At 41.3% G+C, this 20,510-nt stretch overlaps 1 protein-coding gene across 7 annotated transcripts in view; it reads left to right on the top strand.

Moving 5' to 3' along the window:
* The window catches only part of TSPAN5 (tetraspanin 5), a 178,129-nt gene that overhangs the window by 121,948 nt on the left and 35,671 nt on the right, over positions 1-20,510 (top strand). For 3 of the 7 annotated variants that reach the window (XR_012093389.1, XM_073017498.1, XM_037990109.2), the window contains exons 2-3: positions 7,214-7,427; positions 20,069-20,119. Coding sequence is in view for 5 of the 7 variants with exons in the window: in XM_073017498.1 (XP_072873599.1) it covers positions 7,214-7,427; positions 20,069-20,119 (265 nt within the window). In the remaining 2 variants the exon portion in view is untranslated. Of the gene's footprint in view, positions 1-7,213; positions 7,428-17,078; positions 17,140-20,068; positions 20,120-20,510 lie in introns of those variants that run through there. The other 4 variants (XM_007999324.3, XM_007999328.3, XM_007999327.3 and 1 more) reach the window with 2 other exon arrangements.

The raw sequence follows: 20,510 nt of genomic DNA, 5'->3' as shown, positions 1-20,510 counted from the left end.
TCATATTCATCAGAAATAGCTACTTTCAAATTATTTTTCCTTCTTTAAATTAGACACAATATTATCCCATCTACTGTTATTTCTTTTTTACACTTTTATATTAGCAATCGACTGTTGGCATGTTCTCTCAGCTGCCTCTAGTGATAACATCCGGGCTTTTTACAGCCTTGCTTTTCCAGGGAGCTCTGTGCACTTCACAGATTACACCATTAGTCCTCACAGTTGTTCCCGGAGGTAGGTAGGATTACACAGAGCATGTAGGGGTGAGAACAGAGGGCTGGGGCGAGTGAATCTGAGAAAAGCAGTGGGTTACTTCTTTTATGTTAGCATTTCTGCTTTAGGCAGACTTCTGCATTTCCACCTATTTTTATATTTTCTTCAAAGCATTTTTCAAGTGATAAGTCATTAGCTTCATGGCTGCAGAATGAAGTAAGGGGATATTAATATAGCTATTGAGAAATAAGAACCTTCACTGAAATATTTTTAGGGTCGTTAAGAGCAGTTTTAACTCTTGGTTTGGGTGTGATTTTTGCCTAGAATTTGGAGTATATTTAAATTGGTTTTAAATTCTGAAATTGAGTGATCAAAAGAAACCTCTCTAATGATATAGTTGTCTAACATCTATTCAGTGTAACTCTTTGAAGGTGCAAGATTAATATTCCTAAAGCCCAGCTCTGATCAGTTCATAATTTTCTTTTGTGTCTTTTTTAACATTATGAGCTTTGGATTCAAAAGACCTGACTTCATTTCATGGGCTAGTTATATAACCTGTCTGATTCTCGCTTACCTCCTCTATAATGGAGGCAATAATATCCAACTCAAAGTGTGGTGGTTACAATTAAGTGAGATCTTGTGTGTGAGATACTAAGCACAGTTGATGTCAATAAAGCTTTAAAAAGGCGAAAAACAGTACAAAATCCAGATTCTTTGATGCTATGTTTTAGATGCTGGCTTGGAATCATCTCATAACTGAGTTCTTAATTCCTAGCCAAAGACAAAACCTCACTCTTCATTTTTCATGAAGCAGAACAACCAATACAATTTACATGAAGCTAAAAAGCTTCATGAAGTAGTACTTTATCTTGCCACATGCTATAGCATTCTGTTCCGTTTCATTGAGGAAGAAAATGGCCATTAAACTGTGATATCAAGCAAGTTGCAACCTGTTTAAAAAACAGTGGTCTAGAAGGCTCTACATCTCCATTTCTTAGAATTCTACCCCCTGCCTCCCTTGAGACCTGTACCCCCTCATGAAATCTTCCCTCATCTTGGCATCTGGTGGCCTTCTCTGAACTTATTTTTTCTCAGTCTCATTTATGGCATTTACTGCAAATTGGTGTTAATGTTCATTATTGATTCATAACTTACCTCTATGGTGAGATGATAAGTACTATCAGGGCATGAACTCCATTGTGCCGTCATTTATCAACCTTTGAACAAAGCAGGATATCCTGCCCACTGAAGCCCTCAGAGTATTTGTTAGGAAATTGCCTGGTGTCTGGGATGCTTCCTTACCTTTGTGCTGACATTTGAAAGCCATAGAATTAGAGTTCATGTGTTTACCCTTGGGAGCAGGTTCCCTCTCGCCATGAATACTATCTAGTTTGGACGTTTTCACCCGGTCTGCCTTGGATTTCTTGTGTATGTGAAAAAGAATGACATTAGGTTGAGATTGGTATTCTAGCTTCTAAATGGAGATTCTCAATTTTCCTGTTTCCTGACTTGACTTTGTTGGGCCTCAGAGGCTCCTTTTAGTTCTAACAGTGTTTGAGCAAAAATCAGCCTCCTTTCTGATGAGACCCAGCCTGATATGTTTAAACCTTGAACCTTTGCAGCATGTACCAGTTAATGATTTTAGCCTATGAGACCTGCACTTTATAGCCTAGGACACCTTTTGATGTGTCTGTGTATGTACACGGTGATCTGTAGATTCTATATGCGAGGATATTTATATATGGTATTTTATTCATATAGAACCATTCATCTACAATGAGAAAATAGTATACAGACCAGAATGGAATATTTATACCTTAATTATACAGATACAGTAAGTCCTCACTTAATATCATCCATTTGGAAACTGTGACTTTAAGCAAAATGACATGTATATATAAGAAATCTAATTTTACCGTAAGCTAATTGATATAAACAAAAGTTAAGTTGCTAGGACATATTTCTGGTCACAAAAACATCAGCAAACTTCTAAGTAAAGATTCAAAACACTTTTAATATTAAACACTGAAATAAATGTGAGCTATGTATACAGAACTCAGGAGGTGAAGGCTGCAGTGAGCCGAGATCTCACCACTGCACTCCAGCCTGGGTGACGGAGCAAGACTCTGTCTCAAAAAAAAGGGAAAGGATTAATAAAAACAAAATATTTATTTACTCAATGATTCAATGATTTTAGTTCAGGGTTGAGAGTGGTCGGAATCCGTCCTGGTATATCAGGGCACAAGGCATGGACCCACCCTGGACAGGACACCATTCCATCACACATCCACACTCACTCAGACAGGGACTGTGTGGACACTTCAGTTCACCTAATGCACACATCTTTGTGATGTGGGAGGAAACCAGAGTACCCAGAGAAAACCCGTGCAGACGTGGGGCAAATGTGCAAACTCTACACAGACAATGGCCCTGGCCTCTCATCAATGTTACTGAACGAAACGACGTTGAACAAAATGACATTTCTCGAAGACCTGCTGTACACCACATCTCACATTTAGATCCCAGTTTTGAGAACCTAATGATAAGATTTCAAGAAGAGCAGGACCCATTTTATGTTTACACAAATTACCTACTCAAGGGTCAACCTCATTTTAAGGAACTGATTTAATTTAGGAAAGCTGTTTCTTTCTCTTTTTAATCTAATTTAAGAAGCTCGACTGAAATAGTAATAGATACCAGAGAAGTGGCTGTGCAGCTCCATAGACTAACAAACCTGGCCATAGAAACATCTATCTTGGGACAATACCTTTGTAAAATGCGCATCAGAAATATCTAGGAAATGATAGATAAAAAACATCTTTAACAATTTAATGATACAAACAGTAAAAAGATTTTTAAAAACATAACTGCATAGTAAAGTCTGGGAAAAGTTACTGGTACACAGGTGTAGGCAGTAAATCTATTCAGAGTCAAATTTTTCTCTTTTGAGTGTTGAACAGTTACAGGGACTTATGAAATGAGTTTTGTTTAATTCAGTACTCAGAATTCACAGACAAGCTTCCTTATTTAGATTCTTTCCCATCTAGTCTGCCATTTACCAGAGCTAAAGTGTGTGTCAAAGGAAGCAGGATTTGTCTTAAAGGCGATTTGGAGAAAATCTTCCTTCAATATTTAAGTGTCTGGCAAAGTCATGCTCACATGGATGTCAGTTTTGAGAGAAGGAAGTTTAAAATCAGGTGGCTTATTTACATTACTGGCTGAAAGCCTGTCTGATGGGATGACATGGAGACTAATTAATCACCTAGGGTCTCCTCATTTACTAATCACATTGCACAAAACTTCCCTGCTGACTGAGGCTCAAGGGCAAACCATGGGCTTCCAGCCAGCTTATTTTTCATAAGCATTATGCTACCGCTATAAATTAATGTGAACCTAATATATTCTGTCAGCGGTTTACTTTCCCAGGGCGACCCTCTCTAGTTAAACAGCTTTAAATGAAATCTTGTATCAAAAATGAAAAGAAGTTTCTTGCAAAAGGAAAAAAGGATTTTAAGTCCTCTTTGCAATCTTTTTCCCCCACAGTATATGCTATTTCAGTTCTGATAAAAATCTGCTAGATTAGCTGAATAATGCACAGATGACGTGATAGTTTCTTTTTGTTATCTGAAAAGTGACCTTATGTTGTGCTTAGGTAAGAGCCTTTTTAATTATGCTTTTAATGGCAATAATAGTGTGTTTATTGAGTGCCTACTATATATAACACACATATCTTAACTCATTAATCCTCATATCAGTACTGTGTGAATGCTAGGCAATAGTCTGTACTTATGGGTGAGAAAATTGAGAGTGTCAGCTTGCCCAGGCCACATCCATTAAATGCTGGGGCCCAGATTTGAACCAAGGTTTGTCATCAGAGGTCAGGCTCATTTGGCTGTGTCGCTATTTATACTTTGTATGATCCCTTTGTACTTTCTGTTTTAACTTCAGGAAATCAGCAGTCCTCTTAATTTTTAAAGATAAAGGCTGGGTGAGGTGGCTTATGCCTGTAATCCCAGCACTTTGGGAGACTGAGGCGAGTGGATCACTTGAGGCCAGGAGTTCAAGACCAGCCTGGCAAACATGGTGAAACCTTGTCTCTACTAAAAAATACAAAAATTAACCAGGCGTGGTGGTGCACACCTGCAATCCCAACTACTCAAGAGGCTGAGGTAAAAGAATCACTTGAACCCGGGAGGCAGAGATTGCAGTGAGCTGAGCTCACACCTCTGTACTCCAGCCTGGGCCACAGACGGAAACTCCGTCTCAGAAAAAAAAGACATAATTTTTATTTCCATGTTGATTTTTTAATATTCATCTGAATTAACAAATCATTTTAGAAGCTTGTTGATCTCTAGCACATCCTTTTATATCTTCAAATCACTTTAATGTCATGCCACGTTTATTCAGAGAACAAAAAATTATGGATGTCTTTAAACCAGAGGAAATAAGGGAAGCTTATTCACATCCCTCATGCTGTTGTTCATCAAGAGACTCTTCTAAACAATTCTAACAGAAAAGGAAAATTCCAGAGTGCACACACATGGATAGTTTCCAAGGCAGTGCTTGTTGAGAACCCAGCCTTCTCTCCTGAAGCTGTGAATAGTTTGTCTTATATGTAAATTAATTTCCAAGAGTCTGTGCAATAAAGTCTTATATAAAAGAACGTATAAAGGAATGATTTGTCAAAACCCATTTTGCTTGTTAAAAATACCTAACTAAGGAGAGAGGTTGATATTCGGTGGTTTCTGCGGGCTCTGTGTTAAGCCAGTACTTTACTTCTTAGTATGCAGTGCTGATGTTCTTGGTTGAAAGGAATCCATTCCATTTCTTTTTATAGTGTCATGAAAAGTTGGAAAGAGGAAAAACTGAGCTGAACATACAGAATAAATAACTAAATGGTGCCATCAGGCTGCCCTTTTGTTTTCAGACATCCCCCCTCCTTCCTCTTTTGTGAGTCACTGAGCCAGTAAGACGGATCAAAGATGCCTCAGTGGATAGAACATTTTATGTGGAGGTTATTTGTCATCCACAACAAAGGACTAATTGCCTCTGTGCCTTCTTTCACATGATAATCAATGGATTGGGATCTCTTGATTGTGTCCCACGCATCCTGCATTCATCTCTCAAGATTTTTTAGGTTTTGATTGAATTTATAAAGCATCAGAAAGATGACATCAGTTCAGTGCAACTATTAAGGGAATTTTAAACAAGAGTATGGAAATATGAAAACAGAGCTTGAAGTGAAGGCACCTGTCATCATTATTTTTGTAAATGTTGATTTGATCAGAGGTATAACCACTGTGATAGCTATTAAGAAGGTCAAGATGGAGCATTTATTTCAAAAGGCCCACTAGGAGAAAATTCAGTTCCTGTTTCAACGTGGACTTGAGGTTCTCAGAGATGACTTCTTGGATGACTTTGTTGCTAATGGTATCAATCAGGTTTCCTTTTAAAGAAGCTTTCCGAATTCTAACAAGAAGTCAGTGTGCTCTCAGTATAGTTTTCTGTAGTGGATTTGCCTAATGTGGGGGTTGGGTACGTAGGCCACGGGAGACTGTAAGTGTAGAAAACACCATTCAGCTCATTCTGTACAATGTCTGAAGCTTTGAAGTTACATTCTTCTGGCATTTAAATTATTTCAAAGGCAGGATGTTTACTAAAATGTACCTGCAACATGCAGTTATTTCTTAGGAACTTTTAATATTGACAGTTAAATTAGGATACTTTAAAGTGAAAGAATGATACATTGGCTGTAGCACAGACATCTGTTTAAAAATGGTCACTTTTCCCCTCTGTAAATGTATAAATGTCCTATATTTCTTAGAAAAGAAAGATTTCATCAGTGAAACAAACAAGAAAAACCAGAACCCACAAAAACAAAATAAAATTCAAAAACACACACAGATATGTAGACATAGAGAGAGCATTTGTGGTAAGTGTTTTAAACATAGCTATTAATATCTCAGCAGCCCCCTCAGCTCTGATGGCGCTGACATCCCACAGGGCAAGCCGAAGCAAGCCAGGGAGCTGGAGAACAATCTAAGACACAAACTCTTCTGTGGTACAATAACACTGAGTGTCAAGGACTGTGAAGGGTCTGAGATTTCACCCTGCATGCCAGCAAACAAGTTATCCTGCCACAGTGTCACAAGTCTCAGCAGAAGGCATCACACTGCTGGGGCAGAGACATAGAACTTTATTAATCACAGCAATGCCAGGAACCAGAGGATCAATATTTTTGTACACTTTCCCTGAGCCCTAATTCTTACAGGGTGGTGCAGAGTGGGCCAGGTGATACACAGTGAGTTGTATTCTAGGAGAGGAACCCTGAACTTACGGAACTCCGATCTTTTATAATGGGCAGTAAGCTTCCCGGACCCTTGCTCTGTAAAGAAATACTGTATCTTTCAAGGCTATCTGCTGTTCAAATTTTCTTGAAAAGATAGTAATGAAGGACTCACTTATAATGTCAGTCAGTGCCTTGCTGATAAGGTGGCTCACACCTGTAATCTCAGCGCTTTGGGAGGCTGAGGCAGGTGGATCACGAGGTCAGGAGTTCGAGACCAGCCTGACCAACATGGTGAAACCCCGTCTCTACTAAAAATACTAAAATTAGCCAGGCGTGGTGGTGCACACCTGTAATCCCAGCTACTCAGGAGGCTGAGGCAGGAGAATCGCCTGAACCAGGGAGGTGGGGGTTGCAGTGAGCCGAGATTGTACCACTGCCCTCCAGCCTAGGCAACAGAGCGAGACTCAATCCCCCCCCCACCCCCCAAAAAAGTGTAGATGTGAGAATTGTCTCCCCACACAAACTGTTCTGGAAATAGGCACCAGATAAGTACCAATTCCATGAATGGCTGATCTGCACTGCCTTCTAAAGGCAGTACAGGTGCCAGATGACACAGCCATAACTGCAGCATTGTATCTCTGTTGTTTTAACTGATGGGTAAAAGGTGGTATTTTAATTTATCCTGTATCTATGCAACATATTCTTTTCCAGATGTCTTCCCTGTGTTTGGCAATCACAGTCTTGTGACATTGCAGCGGGAGTTATTACCCATTTACACTTGAGGAGACTATCATTCAGTGACTTGACCAAGGTCACGCACAGTTACTCTGCAGCTCGCCACTACACCTGGGGGCTCCTGACTCCCCATCTGATGGTCGTTGGAACACATTGTGTAACTCTGCCTCCTTTTTGTCTCCTACATAAGGTAAAGGATATTTCTAGATATTACATAGGTGCCCCCAGGCCAGTCCTGAGTTCCTTCTTGGCAGTTTCTATGCCTCCCAACTCATCTTACCCAGCCACATCATGCACAGTGTCTGGTGGTCATGATGGACTCATTTGAATTGAGAGAAGTTACTTTTTTAAATGCTTTCTTGTTGCTCTATATTTTAATATCCACTTAATGGAACACAGTCTCCACTGTTGCCACCCCTTTGCTTAGTAGAGCTGGCCCCTTTCTCTCCTTAATGCATAATTGCTCTGTGGGCTTTGGTGTCACCTCTTTCTTGGTTTCCTGCTGCTCTTTTATCTAATTCTTCTGAATCTCCCCTTTGGGTCCCCTCTGTGCACTGCCGCATAAATCTTCATGCTCTCTAAGACAGTGCCTTAATTCTCTTTCCTCCAGACTGTACGTGGCCTTAGTGATAACCACAATCAGTTATTTATTGAGCCAGGCATGTGCCAGGCACCTTTTCATGTGCCACACACTTTCAGCACATGCATTATCTCATTTAGTCTTCACAATGACCCCACGACATAGATTCCACTTACCTCTGTGTTTTGTAGAGGAAGAAATAGAGGACTGACAAGTTAAATTACTTGTCTAAGGTCACAGAGCCAGTAAGTGGTGGAACCTGAATGCTAAGCAAAGTTTGACTCTGAAGCCAACTGCTGTCCATCCCCCAAATTTCCTTGTGCAAGAGTCAGGATCTTTCCACATCAGTGTCTGACATCTGTCTTGGTAATAATGCCTAAAACTGAAATTTCTCTCAAAATATTCTCCACTTCTAGTATTCCTAACTTTGTAAGTGACACCAAAAGCCTGCCAAGTTGTTTAAGCTAAAAACTGGGCTGTTTTCTTAGGCTGCACTCTTTTCTTCACCTCCCAGGACATTCCCCTTCATCCATTCATTTTTTTCCTTTCCTTTTCTCTTGCTTTTCCTTTCCTTTCCTTTCTAACAGACTCACCGTCTCACTCAGGCTAGATTGCAGTGACGTGATCATACCTCAGTGTAACCTTGAACTCCTGGGCTCAAGCAATCCTCCCACCTCAGCTTCCCAAGTAGCTGTGACCACAGACACATACCACCACGCCTGGCTGATTTTTTAAATTTTACTTTTATATTTATTTTTTATTTTCACTGTGTTGCCCAGGCTGGTCTCAAACTCCTGGACTCAAGCAATCCTCCCACATTGGCCTCCCAAAGTGCTGGGACTACAGGCTGAGCCATTGCACCTGGACCCAAAGGCCCATCGTTTTAACCTTGCACCCTGCTGCTTCCTGCCACTGAGTCCATAGAGTCTCCGCCTTTTCATCTGCTGTTTCCATCTTTCTGCGGCTGCCTCTTCCTTTTTCAGCTGGTGTCATTCTCACCAAATTAGTAGCCTCCAAATTTGTCTTGCTACCTGCAGTCTCATCTCTCTTCAATTCATTCTTTGTACTGTGCTGGAATGATGTTTCTGAAATGCAAATCTGATAACTATTTTGCTTAAAAGCCTTGGTTGGCTTCCCATGGCTTGCTGGTCCCTTGGTACCCATAACACATATAGCCATGCTGATCAGGCCCCCACTTAGCCCTTCTAGCCCAGAGGTTCTCAAACTTTACCACATGTCACAATTACCTGCAGGGCTTGTTAATAAGACAGAACTTGCTGGGCTCCGCCCCCAGAGTTTGTGATGCAGTAGGTCTGGAGCTGCCTCAGAATTTGCATTTCTGACAAGTTCCCTGGTGCTACCACTGGTGTGGGGACCATAGCCTGCCTAGTGCCTTATCTGGCTCGCTCTGCTCCAGCCCTGGAACCACATGCTGGTTCCTGAAGGGACATGCTGTTTCAGGCTTTGATCCTTTTGGATAAGCTGTTGCCTCTACAGGAGATAGTCTTTATCGCCTTCTCTTTAAAATACAGTTCAAGTGTCACTTCCTAGGAAGCTTCCTCTGACCCCTGCAGTGATCTCGTAGTTTCTGTGGCAACCCGTGTGCATCTCTAGGAATGCTCCACTTCCGTAATTGAGTTGTCATTTATGTATCTCCCACCCACTCCCACCAGAACATTAGCTCTTTAAGAAAAGATATCTATTTTCTTCTTCACCCTTCTATCCCTGGCACCTAGCATGGTGGCTGGTATATACTGCAGATATTCATTAAATAAATGGAATGATATAATCCTGCTTTTACCTTAAAAAAATAATTCCATTTTGGATTTTATTTGTGTTCACCTTTATCATACCTTGTTTTTAAATGTCAAGATAGGCTGAGCGTGGTGTGGCTCATGCCTGTAATCTCAACACTTTGGGAAGCTAAGGGGGGAGGATCACTTGAGCCTAGGAAAAGTTAAAAAAAAAAAAAAGTCAAGATGTTTCAACATAAAAACAGTGTGCATCTGACAGTATTAAACATTAGAAGCTGCCATTAGAGAGAGCTTATAGCTCAACTCTCTAATGCAAACAGCAGTTTATTCCTACAAAGGCTGATGTTTGTCTATAGATAACTTACTTCTCATGCCTCTGATTTGAAGTGCTTGAGTAATTCCTCAGTCCTTCTCAGCCCTCAGAACATTTCTCTGGTATGTTTTTCAGCCTTGGATTTATCTAATCAGGGAGTTACAGATGGAATAGTGCAAGCCGTTCTTTTACTGAGACAAGCAAAGATTAGTGGGCTGTAAACTTGCAGCCTCCATGTTTCCATCCAAAAGAAGATGTCTCATCCCTCACTTTCCCTTTTAGGTGCCTGCATTGCCTGGGTAATTTCCAAGAAGAGTATCAGTTTGATTGCTTGCACAGCCCTCCCTTTTCTCCCCTCCCCATCTCAGATGACTAGTTCCTGCCAAAATGTCAAGCTCCAGACCCTAACAAAGGAATTTCCAAACAAGACTGTCCCTGGATTGTAGACATTTCTTCAAGGGGTGCCCCGGCTTTCTTCTGGTGTAGTGCAAGTTCAAAGGCAAAGAGCCCTTTCATCCTCTGGGAAAACAGAGAACACAGTTCCAAAAATGCTTGGATACCTCCAAAGAGACCTCCTCCCCTGCCTCACCCCTTTCCCAGGCTCTGCTGTGTGGTGTTTTTCAGAACCATTGGATTTTAGCCATATCATTCTGTTTCCATAATTCAACAAGCAAGCAGTGGGCAGCTCTTTCCTGCAGGTGGATGTGTGGCTGAATTATATATTTCTCACACAGCAAGTAACAACATCTTGTCCAGTAGTTCAGAACAACTGGTATCTCCATTCAGTTATTTGGAAAGAAATTTCCCTCTGCCAGAGCACGATTAGTCTCTGAGCACCATCAGTCTCATGCCTGTTTTGCATGTCTTGTAGTTCACTGTATGCCTGTCACAGGATTAAAGCATGAAAGCAATTAATCTGGTCCCTTATTTATGTCTTAGGACCAGTCTTAATCTGTTTTGTGGTGTTGCTACAGTAGAATACCTGAGACTGGGTGATTTATAAAGAAGAGACATTTACTTAGCTCATGGTTCTGCAGGCTGGGAAGTTCAAGGGTATGGCCCTGGTTTCTGGTGAGGGCTTCCGTGCTGCGTCATAACATGCCAGAGATGCACAAAGGGGAGACAGACACGTGCAAAGAGGGATCAAACAGGAGAAGGAACCTCACTTAATGCCGACCAACTCTTCTGGGAAATAATTCATTCCCAGAGAACTAATCCAGTCTCAGGAGAGCGAGAACTCACTACTGTAAATACAAGTGTTCAGTTACCTCTAGAACAACTACAAGCCATTCATGAGAGCTCTGCCCCCATGACCCAAACACCTCCCACTAAGCCCCACCTTCTGACGCCACCACATTGGGGATCAAATTTCAACGTGCATTTTGGTGAGGGCAGACAAACCATGTCTAAATGATAGCAGTACACTTTTGGCTGCATGTAACAGAAAGCCCCCAAAGTAGCTTTAGCTAAGATGAGAGGCACTTACTTAAAATAGGAGCCCAGGGGATTGCATGGAACCCAGCACAAGGAGTGCAGCCACAGGTCCCAGGATAAGAATCCGGAAGCAGTCAGGAACATAAGCTTCTCTGGGTCTCTTTTCTACTGTCTATGTCTACATAATATCCCCCAGTCTATTCTAGCATGAGGAAGGTTGACAAAAATCACTTTATCCAATACCAGACTCTTGGGAAAAGGGAGACTCTGACCCAGCCTGGTAGTCATCGGAACAGCTCTTCCTGAGTCATATGTCTGACCCTAATGACTCATCTGTCCAGAGAGTGGGAGAAGGCCCATCCTCCACAAATATGCCTACAGGAGCCCCCGATGGTGCAGGGCCAGTTTTCATAAAGGGGGATGTGGATGGAGGAGCTAACTCGATGAATATTGGTTGTTATTTGTATCCCACATTCTTCTGAAAGGATTCTGTAAAAAATAGGTACAATGAAACCAAACCCATTCACATAGGATATCATGCAAAAACCAGGAGCAATAAGGTTAGGGAGAAGAAAGATGCATCTAAAAGCCCTGATGGAGAGAAACTTCTTTAATGCGGAAATTAAATTAATCAAAATTAGTGGATTTAAAAGTTCTAAGACTAGTCACCCAGAATTCATGAACTAGGTTGCTAAGAAAAGAAATGGAAAAGATGTAAAATTAAGTACCATATGAATATCTGACTAGACTGTGTTAGTTTCTTTTAAACGCATGGGATACTGTATACATTTTTACTGGAAGGACCCTCAAGCTGAAATTGAGGAGAGGATGAATGGGAGGCCGGATGCTGCCACTTCCTATGAGCACATGCTCTCTGGTTAGCACAGGCCGCATCACTGATCCCTGTTATCTGATCCCAGGTCACATCACTCTTTCATAATCCTCTGTGTTTGGGTGAGTGTATGTGTAAATGTCAAATAAGAGCACATGCAGCGAGTGATACCGAAGTTCAGGGGAGGGAGGGGGAGAGAGAGAGAGAGAGAGAGAGAGTCTCTGATCACTGTGAACTAGTATATTTTCTTGTACTTGGAGGAGGCAGGATGTGAAGCTGCATTTCATATTGAACAGTTGTAGATGGCAGGGATGGAGGGGCAGGTTGAGAAATGTGTCAGGAAGGGGGCAGGAACTGATGTTAATGAAAATACTGCCAAGCACTCAGTGCTTACATGGTCACATCAACACACACAATTGCTCTGTGCAGTTCTGAGGTGCCCTTCTTATCTCCATGTGACAGGTAAGGACACCAGAGCTCTAGGAAGTCAAGAAACCCTCCAGTGATTGTTTGTCTCAGGTGAAACCAGAGTCCTCACCACAGCTGCAAAGCCCGACCCAGCCTGGTTCCTATCATCCTCTGTGCCTTGCAGCCACGTGGTGGCTGCGCCTCCAGACTTTCCCTGGAATGCTGTTCCCCCGACACCCACCTCTTTTGTGTTTTTGCTTATATGTCACTGTCTTAGTGAAGACCTCCCTTGTTTTCTCTACTTTTGTATTGTAGTGTCTCCTCTGTCTTCTGCCACATGACAAGCCTCTGACACTGATCTCTTTCCACAGCACTTCCCATTTTTAAAAATTCCCTGCATCTACTCACTTATGTTTCTTTATATTGCCTTTCTCTTCCAGCACACTTCAACTAGAATGTCTACCCCAGAAGACCAGACACTTTGTTTTGTTTCCCAGTTTATCCAAAGCCCCTAGATGACCTCCTTGCTCGTGGTAGATGATCAATAAATATTTGCCAAATGAACGAAGACCCTTTCCCAAGATCATGAAACTATGAAGCACTGGAGTCAGGGTTCAGCAGGCAGGGTGCACTTGGGCCACACTGAAAGGAGGCCATCAGGACTAAGTGACGTGAGAGATGGTGACCCTGGCCCGGATGGGACATGTCCTGTTTACAGTTTGAGCTTTATCAGTCACGCCATCTTACCATGAGGACTCTGGACAGTTTGAATGCACAAACTGGGACATGGGGACCCAGTGGGAAAACTGGGATTGACTTTCTGCATATTGAATTTTCCACCAGCCCACGGTTACTCCTTTGACATGTCCAGAATTATGCCCAGAGGTTTTTTATTCCTGAAACAAGTCCCTCCTCTATAAAGACATTTATTTTGTTATTATAAGTATTTAGCACATTTGTGTGGACCCCTACTAAAACTGGAATTCAGACTAAAGTGTCAGAAAACATATAATAGAAAGTACAGGTGCTGCAGTTTCAGGAAAATACATCTTTCCTAATGGCACTTCCCCCCTTTCCTTCCTTTTGTGCCAAATTTTTAAATGCATTTCTCCTGTTTATTCAGGCAGAGATTAAAATTTTCTTAAAGACTTCATCAGAATGTTGGGTTTTTTTTCCATTCATTGTTATTTAGGATGATATTTTTGCGACTCCAATTTAGGTGAGAAGATTGACTTGATCTTTATTTTCCTCTATCATATTTACCTTGTGTGCTGTTATTTTGAGTCTGTTCACAGGATCCTGGGCAGATGCCATCGATGTAATTGCTATATTTTTAAGCAAAGAGGATTTAAAGTGTCAATTTAAGAATTGTCTGGGAACTTGATGTATACTATATATGTATATAAGCTTTTTATGAATAAAAGCAGGGGTGTTGGAATTATATGTAGATTTTAAAATAATTTATTTTTAAAAAGTATACAAACTGAAATTTATTTCAGAGAGAATTCAGATAGCAGCCAAAATACCCAGAGAAGAAAACTGCCCTTCAGAAGTGCCACTAGATCAAGCTAGTTATGAAATTGGCACCTGAGAATAACTTCTGTCAGAGAGGATGTAAGTCTTCGGAATTTTGAAGAGCCATAGTCTCTGTAGAAGATGCCAGAAATGTAGGCATTATCCTTAACACCTCCTTTTCCTTCCCCTTTCTCCCACCCCCACTGAAAATGTCAGTTTTACTTCTCAGTAGCTCTCAATTCCATCCATTTCATCATGTTTCAGCCCGGGACATGATCAGATCTTGCCTCTATTACCAAAGTCACCTCCTTTTGGTCCCTGTAGATCCACTCAGACTCTAATCTTTTCTGCGGCCCAGATCCTCATTTTTCCAAAGCCCAGATCTGCAAAGACTGCCTGCCTAATCCACCCCTGCTCACCACACATAGCTGGCCTTTAAATGGCTTCCTGGCACTTGTAGGGGAATGACTGGATTCCTTAAGGTAGGCACAAGGCCTGCATGGGCTGATCCATGCTCGTGTCTCTAATTGCAAACCTGCTGTACCTTCCCCACTTCCCCCATTCTCTGTGCACCAGCCATACCAATTGCCTTTTAGACCTGTTTACTTGTCATGCTTTTCTCTCCACTGGGACTTTGTACATTCTCTGCCTGAAACACTCTTCCTCCTTTCTTTGCTCATTAACTCCTTCTCGTCCTTTGGACTCCCTGTGCGCATTTCTCACTCACGGAAAACTTCAGATGCCCTTCTGGGTCAAATCCCCGTATTATAGTTTTCTTTGGCCTTATTTGTTTCTCCTTTGTAGCACCATCAGGAATGATTTTACATTTTACTCTTTATTTGATGACTGTCTCTCTCTCTCTCTCACTGGACTGTACGCTCATTGTAGGCAGGAACTGTTTCTGTTTTCTTACCTTCATTTATCCCAAGAGAAAAGTAATGTCTAGTACAAAATAGGAACTCAAGAATATTTGTTGCAGATTATAAATGAATGGATGAATGGTTTCTTGAAGTATCCATTTTTATACCAGTTAGAATAAGGCACTGTACTAATTTCAAAATTTTGGAGGTTCAGCAAGGATGAAAACCACCAGGTAGGGAGGAAAGGATCTTCCTCTTGTAGAACTCAGAGAAAAGTGGGGCAGATGTGTCCCTCCAGAGTTAACTAATCACCCTCATCACACCCTGGGGCCATTTTCCTCTCCATCTGTTCCCAAGGGTCAACTCTGCTGCCCCTCCTTCTGCTATCAGCCTGCTCGAGGGCCATTCTCACTCCCAGGTGGGAAAAACGTACCTTTGATGCCTAGAAATTAAAAGAGTAATTTAGAGTCTTAGGGCATGAGTTTAATTATAGTTCTCTATCCCTGAGCTTGCTCTGTGGACAAACATTCTGTGCATATTAGGAAAGTATAATAGTTTTGATCTTGGGCTAAGGATTCAGATTTTCTGAGCAATGTAGCTCAGGCACTTTTATGATCTTGGGAGAAATACTTAAAATTTCTTTTTTTTTTTTTCTTTTTGGTTTGAGATGGAGTCTCACTCTGTCGCCAGGCTGTAGTGCAGTGGCGCGATCTCGGCTCACTGCAACCTCCGCCTCCCAGGTTCAAGTGATTCTCCTGCCTCAGCCTCCCAAGTAGCTGGGACTACAGGCGCGCACCAACACGTCCAGCTAATTTTTGTAGTTTTAGTAGAGACAGAGTTTCACCACGTTGGCCAGGATGGTCTTGATCTCTTGACATCGTGATCCGCCCACCTTGGCCTCCCAAAGTGCTGGGATTACAGGTGTGAACCACTGCACCTGACCTTAAAAGTGCTAAGCCTCAGTTTCCTTATCTATAAAATGGGGATTAAAACAATATCTAGTGCCTGAGATATTGTTGTGGGATACTTTGTACCAACATTATTCTATAAAAATATAATTCAAACCACTTATGTAGTTTATGTTTTCCATAGCTATCTTTAAAAGGTGAAATGAAATTAATTTTAGTGTATCTTATTTGACCCAGAATATCCAAAATGTTATCATGTCAACATGAAATCCATAATAAATATTAATGAGATATTTTACATTCTTTTTATTCATATTAAGTTTTCAAAATTCAGCCTGCACTTTACACTTACCAGCACAGCTCAGTTTGCAACAATAGTCATGTGCCACGTAATGATGTTTCAGTTAACAACCAACTACGTGTACAGTGGTGGTCCCATAAGATTTTTATACTGTGTTTTTACTGTGCCTTTTCTATGTTTAGATATGTTTGGATGCCAGATACTTACCATTGTATTACAGTTGCCTACAGTATTCAGTATGGTGACATGCAGTGTAGGTTTGTAGCCTAGGAACAGTAGGCTATACCGTATAACCTAGGTGCTATAGGCTATACCATCTAGGCTTGTGTAAGTACACTATGATGTTTGCATGACTACAGATTTCTCAGAACATATTCCCTTTATTAAGCAACACGTGGCTATAGTTTAGCCATACTTAGCATTCAACAAATGCTGGCAAGATTATTGTTATTTATTTTAAAACATCAAAATTTGGGTTGACAAACATTTGTACTGCACATTTGCGTATATTGCCATGTGGGAAGATGCCTCAGATAAGATGCCTCAGATATATTTTTTTCTATTTCAAAAGAGTAAGAGGTTGACTTTAAGAGTTCTCAGCTCTTTCCTGCAAGTGGGCCTCCCTGGGTTTCAGAGTGAGGTCAGTTTGGTGGTTTATGGTCGTCTTTTCTTTGGGAGGTGGGAAGGGGAAACTGAATGTGCCTCAAGTATTGCGTGCCTGTCTCTGTTTTTGGCTCTTCTCTGTTTAATTATTTGGAACTGGAACAACTTGATTTTAAAACAAAACATATGGTCTGAGAGTAATTGGGAGGACATTTGCTAGTGATGTAGCACTGAAGGTATGTATCAAGTTGAGGCCCAGGCTTGCACCACTTGCTTGCTTAGGTATTGAGTATTTTCCTTCACTTCAGATTGTGTTCTTTCCCAGTTCTTAAACCCTTGTTTGGAAAGTCACAGTGAAAGCAGGAAATACGGGAGCAAGATTGTAAAGGAAATTGTGAGTCTTCTTTAAATTCCCTACTTTTTTTCTTTCTCCTCTTTATGGAAAACCATTGATTTCCAAGCTATTTATATGGCTCGTGAATGAAAAAAGTTGTCTCAAAGTGCCAAGAGGAAAGAGGAAAACTTTTAAAAAGGAGAATGTGGACCCACCATTGAATTTCTCTGTTCTTCTGCTTAACTCTGTTGCTGACACCAAAGTAGAGAACAGAAGTTCCACAGCCAGTGCTTATGTGAAGGCAAGATTGTTGTCTCTCTTTACCTTTTCCACACCCCTTTGCTTGCTGGGGGAGGAATATATGATATGCTGATCATGTACATTGTAATTCCAGCCTGAATGCCTCAACTTTTTATATCATGGGGGCAAAGGGGAATTTATCAGGACTGGTAAGAATATGTATTTCTCTCGTTCAAGTCTCTGCTCCTGTACTTAGAAGCTATGTGCCTCTGAGCAAGTTATTTAAACTCTCTAAGCCTCGTTTTCCTCTTTCCTAAAAAGGGGATAATAATAGCGCCTATTTCAGAGTAAAACTGTTGTGACGCTTAACAGAGACATTGCACACAAAGCACTAAGCACAATGCCTGGAAAGTAATAAAAACAATTCTTAGCGATCAGGCAGAGGTCTTCGGCAGGAACGTGTCCACCCCATCAGCAGCGGGAGGGACAGTGAATTCTGCATCAGGGAACATAACCAAACATTTGTCCATGAGGAGCTTCAGCACTGGAAAGTCAGCCATTTCACTGGGTTGTGTTTGATGTCAGTGTGTTGAAGTCAAAGCCTTAACTCTGTGCTTCTGTGCTTCCTAGGTCTCATGGGAGCCTGGACACTCACTTGTCAGTGGTCGTTCTCTTTTGCCCGGCACCTATAAATATGAGAGGAACACGCTGAATTGTTTTATTTTTGTACTACAGAGCCCTAAGTACCTTTGAGTCATTTGGGGATTCACTTGTTTTGGATCTGAAATGTAAAATGAAATAGCACTCTGACCAGGGCTGAGCATGATTTTTCTGTTGGGATAGTGAAACGAGAAATCTTTCTGAACACTTTCCAAGGAGTCCCCTATAAGAGCAAGGGGTAGGAAGAAAGGGGTCTTCAGTTCTTGCCAAATCAAGGACATGCTTTTCTGTATAGGGCTCAGATTGTATTGTGTGTTGTCTTGCTTCAATGTCAGATGAGTGTCCAGAGCTTGGAAAGGTCTGCTTTTAAAAACACTACTATGTTTTCGGAGTAGCTAGTTGTCTTTTGTCAGTCCCCTTTTCTTTCTGCTCTGCCATCTGTGCAAGTCCCATTTGGATTTATTAGTCATTGCTTACAAAGTATCAGGAACTCCCTGCTGAGAACCATGAAACCCTCGCCCAGTGGGCAGGTCTCAGATTTCCCTGGAACTGTAAAAAATAACCCCTCTCGCTCATGTTTTTCTTGCATACCCCTCTCAGTGGACCACTTTCTCCACATTAACTTAATCAAGATGTTAGTAAAATAAACAGTGTACTGCCATCAGACTGAAATTTCTTGTCTCTTTTCAGTGTTCAGAAAGGAAATTGAGAGTTGCTATTGATAATAAACATGAAGCATATCTTTACTCATGGCCAATTACACACAGTCCTGATCATTGAATTTTTAGTGGGTGGACAGCCCTGTACAATGTGTCATCAAGTCTGTGTCACCCCAGTTACCAAACACTCCACTGTTTTCTATATCAAGGGGGAAAAAACAAACTATGAGATGTGGATTTTAAGATACATCCCAATTTCAGATGTGTTCAAATGTGGGGAAAATATGTGTATCTTATAGCAGATGGAATACAGTGAGAATTAATTAAAATGGAAAGCCCTAGGCCGGGAGTGGTGGCTCACACCTATAATCCCAGCACTTTGAGAGGCCGAGGCGGGAGGATTGCTTGAGCCCAGGGGTGTGAGACTAGCCTGGGCAATATAGTGAGACCTTGTCTCTACAAATAATTAAAAAATTAGCCAGGCATGGTGGCATGCACCTATGGTCCCAGCTACTCAGAAGGCTGAGGCAGGAGGATCGCTTAAGCCTGGGTAGTTGAGGCTGCAGTGAACTGTGATCGAGCCACTGCTCTCCAGCCTATGTGACAGAGTAAAACCCCATCTCAAAAGAAAAAAAAAAAAAGAAAAACAGTAAAATGGAAAGTCCTCCTGGTTATCACCTGTTCCTCTTCTGGCATTCCCCCAGTCCTCAACACAGCTAATTGACAGAATGATGAGAGGTGTGGGTATGTATGAGATGTGCCTCTGCCTTGGGGCTGAATGTGTAGCTCAGTCCCATGTGTTGTATACTCTGTGTATGTATGAAGTTGTGGAACTGAGTTGAAACCAAGAAGGGTGGTGGGAGATCCTCTGAACTAAAATTTACACAATCGAAGTTTCTGAAAACAGAACTTAGGAATTTTCTTTGGGTTACATTGATAAGATTCTTGTTACTTTTTGAAGGCATGATCAAAGAGGGACATCTGAGGCTCTGCATGCCCCTCCCTGACCTGACCCGTTTGTAATGGCTCAGTGCTGAAGAGAAGATGCCAGCTCTTCTAAGTTCATGCCTCTGCTTATCCGTTTTCCAGTGACTGCAGGCCTCAGATCCATGGGGAATCTGTTTCCTCCCCTACCCTAAAAGGCAGCATATTAAATGTTATTGATAATTTCGTTGTATTCAGGATTCTACCTTATTGTTATTATTCATAATCTGAATGACTTCTAACCAACTGTGTGTCTCCAGCCCTAATGCTGTAAAAATTTTAAGCAGAGGGATTATGGTATTTATTTTCCTGGTAAAGACGAGTGCTCACACTTTAGGAAAAGCTATTTCCCAGCCAGGTAAAGCGACAAAAGAATAGATTGAAAAATTTCTTCTTTATATTAGCGGCATTTTCCTTATATTTACACTGCTTTCTTTCTTTTTCAGTTTTTGGGAATAACGTTTCTTGGAATTGGACTGTGGGCATGGAATGAAAAAGTAAGTTGAATATGAAAATGTACACATTGTGGTTGTTAGAGGCTGCACACCATATTATGTATTATCCCCATTTCTGTTTGACAGCCACAGAGTATAAACATGGCTCTTTAACAAGAAAAAGTGTTGGTGGAAGATTAATGTCATATTCTCAAAGACACTTTAGGAATTGTACCTAAATTGATGACTGCATCAAAATAATTACTGAAGTAACAATACAAGTGCTCAACAGAGAATGTACCTTGGAATTTGATCAGTTAGCCAAAGATCGATGTTCCTATGGGATATTTTCTCACTCAGGCACAAGAATTCCAGTAATGATTATAAATATCACTAAACCACCTGTAGCCTTTTTTTCTCTTCTGCTTTTTTTCTTTAACCCTTTGGAAAATAA

This window comes from Chlorocebus sabaeus, chromosome 7 (assembly GCF_047675955.1).
Source record: "Chlorocebus sabaeus isolate Y175 chromosome 7, mChlSab1.0.hap1, whole genome shotgun sequence".
NCBI classification, from domain to species: domain Eukaryota; kingdom Metazoa; phylum Chordata; class Mammalia; order Primates; family Cercopithecidae; genus Chlorocebus; species Chlorocebus sabaeus.
This window is presented reverse-complemented; position numbering and strand designations above follow the sequence as displayed.